Source organism: Buceros rhinoceros, unplaced genomic scaffold (assembly GCF_000710305.1).
Source record: "Buceros rhinoceros silvestris isolate BGI_N320 unplaced genomic scaffold, ASM71030v1 scaffold25228, whole genome shotgun sequence".
In the NCBI taxonomy this organism is placed as follows: domain Eukaryota; kingdom Metazoa; phylum Chordata; class Aves; order Bucerotiformes; family Bucerotidae; genus Buceros; species Buceros rhinoceros.
In genome coordinates, this window is record NW_010428973.1 from 14,554 (window position 1) to 23,722 (window position 9,169).

Genomic DNA, 9,169 nt, shown 5'->3' on the forward strand with positions numbered 1-9,169 from the left:
CGGCCGCTTTGCAGGCGGAGAGGAGCTGCCTGCTGCCTCTTCGGCTTTGATGCCACAGTCCCTCTGGCTGGGTTATTATTCCCCCCTTTACCCTATAAATGTAATAAACTGGGACTTAGCATCTTGCTTTTGGCATGGAAGGTCCAAGGAGAAGGTGGCTTTCTCACTCCTCCCGAGTGCATTGTTCAGCTCCTGGGGTGCTGTTGGTGTTTTGGGAGAGAGAAGACTTTGGAAGCTGAACGCGTGCTGAGGAGGTGATGGGCTCTGTGGTTCAGCCCGCAAACTGTGTGATCTCTAGGGTAGGTGTTTCTAAAGCACAAAGGAGGCAAGTCTGATTCCCCAGTCACAAAGGTGCAGCTCCCAGTGCGGTCACTGGAAGCAGATTTACCTCCGAAAAGCTACAACCCGCTCCCCCTCCATGGGGAAATGCATCACACCTGTGACCAGCTGCATCTCTGAACCACTTGCCCTCTGCATCGGGCTGTTTTAGCACAGAAACCAGTAACCCACTGGGCCACAAAGTGCTTCCCCCCTCTCGGGTGGTCACTTGGTTTCTGGATGGCAGCGAAGCAGCAGATACTTTGCACATGACTCGCCTGGCCTGTAAGTGCTCGTGACTGCAGATCTCGCTCTGTCTCAACTCCCTGCCCAGCAATAAATTCTGCTCCCAAACCCTAATCCCATCTCTCTCCCCCTCAATTCAGCCCTCACATCCCCTGAGTTTCAGTCCTGTCCCCACTCCAGCAATATGTTGTGCCCTTAGCTCCTGTCTTGACGGGGCTGGTTTGGGTCAGTCCCCTCCCAGCCACCTCCCTGCCGTTCCTCTGGCATCTCTTGGGATTTTTCATCCCCTGCTCTCAAGCCTGGAGGCAGTGTGATAAAGTTTCCCAGGCAGGCTGTTGTAGGAGGAGAAGCCCTTCGCCAGGCTGAGCTGCTGGGCACTTGCAGCTCTGCCCTCCCAGCTGGCGGGCTGTGAGGCCAGCGAGCCGGCTGGGCTGCCCATGGGCTGCTCCTCCCAAGGAGGTGGAAAATCAGCCAGAGATAGGAATCTCTTCTTGGAGCTGACATGAAGACATGCCGCCACCTGACACCTCGCTGTCTCGGCAGTGGTCAGTTCCGCAGGGACGTGTCCTGCTCCACCCTTGGGGCACAGCAAAGCTCACCTATTCCTGCTTCTCTCCCAGTACGTGGCTCACAGGGCCAGTCACAAAAGAAACACGGCAGTGTTCAGGGGAAAATTTGTCCAACAAAGCACATTTAGGAAAACTACCTCTTCCCCCACCTCTTTCCCAGCGGAGAAATGAACTCCTTCCACTTGCCAACACATGCCCACTTCCCTCCTGCACTGTTCCCAGATGGGCCAGAGACAGCCCACAGTGCTGTACCGGTGAGAGATCTTCGGCGGAACCAAGGAAGAGGAACCTTCAGCCAAAGCTGTCTTAGAAAGGACTGTTCCCTTCAGTGAGGTCTTCTGTTCCTCAGCTGTGTAGAGAGGACCTTCCCTCTCAGATGGATGGAATGGATGATGTCACATGCTGAGCCCAAGCTCCCACAAGTTTATTAATATGTATCAGACACTAAACATAGCCGGGTTTTCATTCTGATCTACACTCAAATCTTGAAGACAAGGTAAAAATCTCACATGGCAGAGGCTAAAATTTTCTTCTCTTTGGGAAACAAGTTTAAAATCTGTCCTGGTTAGAAACATATGAAATGTTGTACTGCTTCAAAGCACCAGCTCCACTGCTCCACTCACTGTCTCTAACAGCGGGTGTTCAAGAAGCTTAAAAAACGGGGAATGTGTGGAGGGATCCTCCCCCAGGCTCGAGCAGTCAATGCTTTAGATATTCCCGAGCCATTTTACCCCCTCATTGCTGTGCAATAAGATACAGCGGGTTTAATTTTCCTAAGCATCCTCCCTGCATCCACTTCTGTTTTCACACTAACGATGCCATTGTCACTTTTGCAAGACTTGCAGGTCCTGGTCTCTGCGGTCTCTGTGGAGAAGGTATGTCACACCTCTACTCAGCCCAGCTGCCCTGCTCCATACCCTCCTCTGTCCCACTCTGTCCTGGTGGAGATGGGATGGACAGCAGTGAGCCATGTGCATGCGGGTACTCACAGATCAAAGTACAGACCTACAGTGATGCGTCTGTTCTACTCTCTGTTCTTCTCCTAGTGACTAACCGCTAGTCCAGGGTGGGTATCAGCATGGGCAAATACACCCTCCTCCCTGTTTCTGTGTGAAGGTCTCCTGAGCAGGAGGTGCAGCTTTGCTGATGAACATGCCCCAGGGTTTTGGAGGGAGCCAGCCTTTGCCGACAGATCAGCAAGGGTTTATTTACAGTAAGAACGAATGAATGCTTCTGACTGTTGAAGAACCTGCCTTGCTCAGGTAGAAGGATGAGAAAAGTGTATCGAGAGAACTTCAAAATGAACCAACGAGAACTCAGTGCCTATGGTGACCTTTGATGCCTGGACTGAAGGTCCTTCTGAGACCTTGGACGTCCCCTATTCTAGCAAAAAATACCTTCTTTCAGGTGAAAAGCAGCACTTGCCAAGGAATTCCCATCAAAGAGAGGAAGGGGCATCCCTACCTTTTTGGTCTTGACCGTTGAGGCACAGCAGTCCCCACCATCATAGTTGCAGAAGGCTCGGTTGTTGATGGAGTCACAGTAGTTGTCCCCCATGAAAGGCTGGAAAAGGAAAAAGCAGAAGGCAGCTGAGAGCGTGGACATGGCTAAAACCTGTGACAACGCCTCAGAAGAAAACACAAAGGCTTGAAGGGCCCATACAGTCTGCAACATTCCCAACTGCCCTGAAAAGCAAGAGATGATTATTGCCCTCTCCCTTCAAAGCAGACAGGAAAAAAAAGGACACTAGATGGAAGGGAAATGAGCCCTTGTTGGCTTTTCACATCCCACATAATAAGATGCTTCAGGAACATTAATTTGACTAGGCCCAGAGACAGCATCAAGGCATCTAAAATTGTGGCACTTTTTGATAATTTCAAGCTAACCTTCCAAAACTATGTGGGATGAGAAGGTTATGTATAGCAGCAAAACTGGATGCTTTTAATAGCTGTACTTTCCCCCGCAGTTCTAACTGTGCAACAAGTGTCAGCAACGAGGGCACACAACGTATCACAAAGAGAAATGGAAGTGGTCTGAGCTCAGCCCAGGACCCACGTGCTCTCGTTCTCCAACCAGCAGTGACCTTGGCTATGACACGTAATCCTCCTCCGCTCTGCAGCTCAGAGCTGGGATAATGGCAATTATTCAGAGGGACGTTGTGCAGAGCTATTAAGTAAAATTCATAAATCACCTTGAAAAGGAAAATGTGGTCACTAGTCTGTGCAATGTGATCACTAGTCTCTGTGCTGCACAGGACCTGAATAACAATCATGATTCTGAAGAAAAGGCTTGAAGTCTGGGTTTTCATTACACGTTGGAGCCCTCTTGGTCTGTACGTACCAAAGTCTTTCTTGGAAGGCAAAACTGTGCCCGATGCTAAAAAAAGGTCCGTGCCAGGTATGAAGAATCCCCGGCAGCAATGAAAGCCCAGAAAAATGGATGCTCATCAGAGAGCACAGTCCTATCTCTGTAACACTTCTTACACACACACAGGCTCCTAGGGCCATTCCTATTTTATCTGCTCTTTGGAAAATTCATTTATTCTGGACTGCGAAAAACACACCGGGGACTTCCCTCCAAGAAGGCATCACTGCAGCGCGGGTAGGGAGGCTTGGGGAGGCTTCCTGGGAGGGTTGTGCAGCAATTGCAGTACCAGAGTCTCCCTGATGACAGATACCTGAAGAACCAGCCATGAGAGCTCGCCGTGCTCTCCCCAGACAGAGCCAGAGCCGTGCTCATCCGAACTGAAACGGACCCTGCGGAGCGGTGCAAGCTTCTGCTGCGGATGTTTTGTGACTGTAAGTATTTCTGTCAGGGCATAGGAAATCAGGCAATGGTGGCCATACCGGACCCCAGCAGGACTACGGGGAGGCAACTGGCTCATTGCATGTCACTTGTTTAGCTACAAATGCTGACAAGGAAATGGGATTCACAGTGTGAGGCTCCAACCCCTGTAAACTGGCTTCGCTCCATTGACTTCCACCGAGATGGACTGACTTACACAGGCAAAGCCTTCGACTTGCAAATGTCCTTCCAATTCAGGTAATATGCTAAAAGTGAGGGATTTAAAGTAGATCGAGAGATATTTTTCTGCCAACCTAGCCATAATCAAAAACATGAACTTAGCCCAACCTCCCAGGAAATTTTGTAGGCTTCGCCATGTTTTCCTCGTACCTCCTGGCTGTGCCTGCTTGTCAAGAAAGGCTTGACTTTCATTTTCCAAGGCTATGCCTGTACCCTACACCTATGAACAGCAGCAAATCAGTAAAAGAAACCTGTGGAAGGATTTGCCTTCTACTCGCACTGGCACAGAGTAGGCAAGTCAGTCCTTTGGAGGAGAAGAGTGGGACAGACAGCATCTCTCTGCTCTGGCACCCAGCCCCTCATCTGGGAGACGCCGGAGGCCTGGCAGTGGAGGGTGAGGTCTCCTTAGGGCTTCAGGTGTATCTTAGTGCGCCTGTGGTCTTGGAGGACTGCACAAGTAGTGCAGAGGAACTCGTGTTCTACTAAGCATCCGCGGGAGCTGCCGAGAGGTGCGGGGCTGACTCACAAGCCTCCAGTGCTGCCACTAGGGAGCGACAAAAAATCACCTTGCAGTGGCCACCGCGATCGCCAAGAGCAGAGGGACCCCCGCTTACAGCCTCCTGGCCGGGGAACCCTCCTAACGCCAGGGACAGCAACACGGACCAGCTGAAGGGCCCAGGATGGCTGACCGACGGGTTTACTGGTCCCTGCTCCCACAGCTGTGGAAAGCGGCTGGGTGAAGAGGGCATTTCTGTGGAAAACTTAACACCAGAGAACGAGCTCTCCAGGATCCATCCATGGATCCTGGAAGCGTCGTGATCTAAAACCCAAGCTAGAGGCCATTCTCAATTGTCTGGGCAAAGGCTCCCAAGATGACAGATTGGGATGCAGTGACACTGCTGAACGAATGATGAAAAGAAGAAAGTTCCTAGTGATGCCGAGGGGTCTGGCAATTAACAATGATGGAAGGGAGGAAGATGCTGAGAAGCAGCAAGTCAGTAATAATGGCTTCTGGTAAATTATTACATCATTGTGAAGTTAGCCTCAGTAACAACCATCCTTAAACAGCAGGAGAACGGATAGCCAATGGTGCAGCAGCACCTGAATGGCATTTCTTAATGGCCACTGGGTGTTATCCCAGCTCTTTGGAGAACAGGGGTGTTGAGCCAGCCCACACGAATGCAAGGCGTGAGATGGCTTCTGACATTCAAAGCACTGACAGCCGAATGCTTTTCATTTAGGAAACAACTAGACAGAAACTATTACATTGTTGGAGAGTTATTACCCTCCTGGGCCCAACATTTGTATGCGAAGGAAACCTGTCTTTCACTTCAAGACAAATCGCAGCGCGCCGCAATGTGGTCTACAGTTTCGTGTCAGGTTTAGGAATTCTGTGCCATGTTCTGCCACTCCGGGCAAATAACTTCAAAGCTTGTAAAACTGGGTGCTGAGAGCACAGTCAGTGCTGCAGAAAGTCAGGAGATGTGGGGTCAGGACACGGCTTTCCCACTGCCCGTCCACGTAACCAAGGCAGTCGTCTATCCCCATGCCCGTGAGCTACCCCACTGCTGAGATGGGGCGAAGCTGCCCACCTTACAGAGGTACCACAGGGAGAGACTACTCGACATGCATGAGATACTCAAGGGCTGGCATGGTGGAAACCGCGTGAGCGCCATGACCCAGAGAGAGGTGCTCCATCCCCGTTTAACCACTGGAAGTATCTTAAGACTTCTCAGACTTCTCAAAGACTGTTGCCAGCAGAAATATCAGCCTTCAAAATAAATGTTGTTTTCAAAGAACACACAAGACTAAAAATGTATCATGGCTGAAGTGCAACTGCATTTTTCTGATTTTTTTTTTCCTGAATCAGAGGTGCACAGTGGAGGGATGTGTGATTGGCTCACTGACCAGCTGTTCTGCCCACCCAGTGGTATCGTTCCTGCCTCTTTCTTTCCTAAAGTTTATGCACACACCAATGCCCAAAGCCTAGCTGGCCTTGGGAAGAATTGGCCCTCCAATGAGATGTCAAAATCAAAGAAAAACAACTGAAGGTTTTTGCAACTTCCCAGAAACTCCCAGATAGTGGGAAATTCTGATGGTCTACCAATGTCACTGAGCTGCTTGATCGTTCACCCAACCATCCGCTCTAGGAAAACCACTAATTTCACCACTGAGTGTCAGAACTGATGCAGGCAATCACAGTCTGTTTCACGGGGCAATCAGGGCAAATGCCTGTTTGCCCCACTTGAAAAACAGCATTTGCAGCCCAGGTGACAGCAGTGAGTGATACCAAAACGCTCAGGAGAGCAAGCCTGGACCACCAGAGCTAAAGTGAAAGCTCACCTCGCAGCCTTTGACACAATGAATCAGGGAAGGGTGAGGGTACCACTTGAGTCCCGCCGTGCAGACAACACTCTGGAGAGAAGAAAAAAAAAAAACAACAGGTTAAGACAAAGAAATCAGTGTAAAGTCAGCGTGCTGGCTCCTATGGCTCTCCTGTACTTAACCAATGAAGTTCAGTTCCTAACACCTCTTGTGTTCTCAGGACCTGGCTGTCCTCCAGGTATTTACAAGAAGTGTTGGACTTGACACTTGCAATAACAGAACATTTGAGATTAAAATAATATTTAAGGTTCTCCTAAAATGTCGTGTCCAATATTTCACTCACGGTGGGGGAACGTGGCAGGGAAAGGCAAAGGCACAGGTCCACTGTCTTGCTCTTGGGTAGCAAGGAGACATTTTGAGAATTAGTTGAGGGATTTCTTTGATGCTGCCAAACGTTGTTCTCTTTCACTACCCCTCTTATCTGTGCTTCCTGAAGATGCTAAAGGTGGACTTGCAGATATGTTTTCCCCACCATCCCTTAGATGGAAGCACTCAAACTACACATCTTCCTTCAGGATAACTCCCAGAAAGGACAATATCATCTGCTACATTATATGAGCTTTATAGTAATTTCTGTATTTTTCATAAATTCTGGAGTGCCCAGTTTTGGGAAGAAATGATGCCACATCCAGGACAGCCATTGTTTGCCTGTAGACATGGAAACTTAGATTTGAAGAGAGGATGAAAAGTTTGGCGAGTCAGTGGAAGTGGTGGCTCGATACCATGGAGCTCCAGGAGATAGGACTCCCATCCATTCCCCAGGACATCGGGCACAATGTTCATTTTGGGTCATCGGTCATGGATGGAACACTACAGCGTCCAGCTGGGCAAGGTGAACACATAGGTGCTCACCCAAAGACAGAGGTTGGCTGGAGGCCTGGGGAAGGAAGGGATTAACATTTGGGAAGACCTGATGCACGAGCCATCCCTTCCCCTGTTTACTTGAGGGCTAATTTAATCCATCTGCAGGGGAACCTCAACATGTTTTTACAGTTTCTGTCATTCCAGGCTTACCTGGCGTGTGCTGGAAAAAGGACTTTTATACTATCTGACTTGGGCTGTTTATCTTTCCGATGCGCTCGGATTTTCCACTATTAGTCAAGCCCGGCTTGCCCCACCTGCCTCACAACAGGGCCCGTCTGTGTGAGTGGAGAAGCGGCCAGGCAAGGGGGGAGGACATTGTTTATGCCCCGAGAGGGAGGCTGCAAGGTGCGGGGGCCCTGCGGTGTCAGACGTTCCCCCAGCGCGCTCTTGACAGACAGCTGGAGGTTTCCAGGCTGTTGCCTCCCACAAATGGTGAGGGTTTGTTTTTTTTTTCTCTCTCTCTTCTGTTTATTGCACTTCAGAGGGAAAAGAAAGAAAACTTTTCGAGGTTTCAAAATAAACAAGGCCAGTCAACACACTGGGGGTGGTGGGGAGTTCAAGAGCATTTGAACCCAAGAATTAAACCCACGTAGAACTCAGGTGTTTGCCTCCCGTATCCAAGGCCAGCCAGACAAGAAGTAGAAGTGCACTCACTTCCAAGGAGCATCTCACATTCCCCTGGTAAGAAGCATCAATATTTACAAAACCTCTTGATGTGTGAATGCTGTGAGAGTGCAGGGCTAACAAAAGGAGCCATTAGCCCTGAAACGGGCTCTTAGGAAAGGAGGTTTCCAAGTGACAGCAATCCTTGCAGAAGATGCACTGACTACCTCCCTGACCCTCCCAGTATTGAACACCCAGCACCCTCCCTCAGAGGGATGAATGGATGATGAAGTCCCTGCTGGGACAGTGCTCTGCTCAGAGCTCTCAATCCAGGTCTTCCTCAGTTCCAAGGGCTGCACAGCCTTGGGCTGGACATCCTCCAGGCAAAGGAAGTGCAGCCCTGCTCCGCTCTCCACTGCGCAGGAAAGCCAGTTCCTCTTGTGCTAGATCAATCGCTGGGTCAGCGGGACACTCTCATTGCTCGAGAAGCACCTGCCAGTGGCTTAGTCCCAGTTACTTCACCCTCTCTTGGATGTTACTTTGCTAGTGGAGACCATGAGAGCTAACTCCAGCTGAATTCAATCCTGCAAATGTTCACAGAGCTGGAGGCAGAGTATGCTCAGGGCCATGGTCCTGGCTCCTCTTGCCCATTTCCCAAACCCTCAATTCCCACCACCAGCCTCTCTGTACCCTCAGGCTGCTGCTGCGGTATGTGCGGTGCAATGGGATGGAATGGGAGAGGGGGTGTCAGTAGGGAGAGAGACTGGGCTGGAAAATTGAGAAACTGGGGATGATCCGGCTTGCTGGGCATCATTCCTGCCTCTCGCAGTGCGAACAGGCACACAGGTGCCATAGGGTGCTGCATGGGGCAACTGCAATAACCAAACGTGTAAAAGGCAGGTAGGGCAGGGCACAGGCAGCACTGCTGTGGGCTGTCACCAGGATGCGATGGCATCGGGGCGCACAGGAAGGGAGGTGGTCTCACAAAGGATGGAGCTGGAAGGACCACATCCGGTGTGTGCCCGGTGGAGCACAGGGGATAAAGCCCATCTGGCCGTTGCCTCTGCGAGCTCCCCGTGCTCTCAGCCACTCTGGTGACATATGCCGCTCTGATGGCCCCCGGTTCCCCTCCTGCATCGGCTTTTTCCTCGCAGCAGGCA

General features: G+C 50.6%; 1 protein-coding gene across 1 annotated transcript in view; it reads right to left on the bottom strand.

Annotated features, from left to right (window-relative positions):
• The window catches only part of LOC104499041 (pappalysin-1-like), a gene marked incomplete at its 3' end in the record, with an annotated part of 33,436 nt that overhangs the window by 9,154 nt on the left and 15,113 nt on the right, over positions 1 to 9,169 (bottom strand). Inside the window, exons 7-8 of the mRNA XM_010142491.1 lie at positions 6,501 to 6,572; positions 2,598 to 2,696 (exon numbers count right to left, since the gene is read on the bottom strand). Coding sequence (XP_010140793.1) covers positions 2,598 to 2,696; positions 6,501 to 6,572 — 171 coding nt within the window. The remainder of the gene's footprint in view (positions 1 to 2,597; positions 2,697 to 6,500; positions 6,573 to 9,169) is intronic.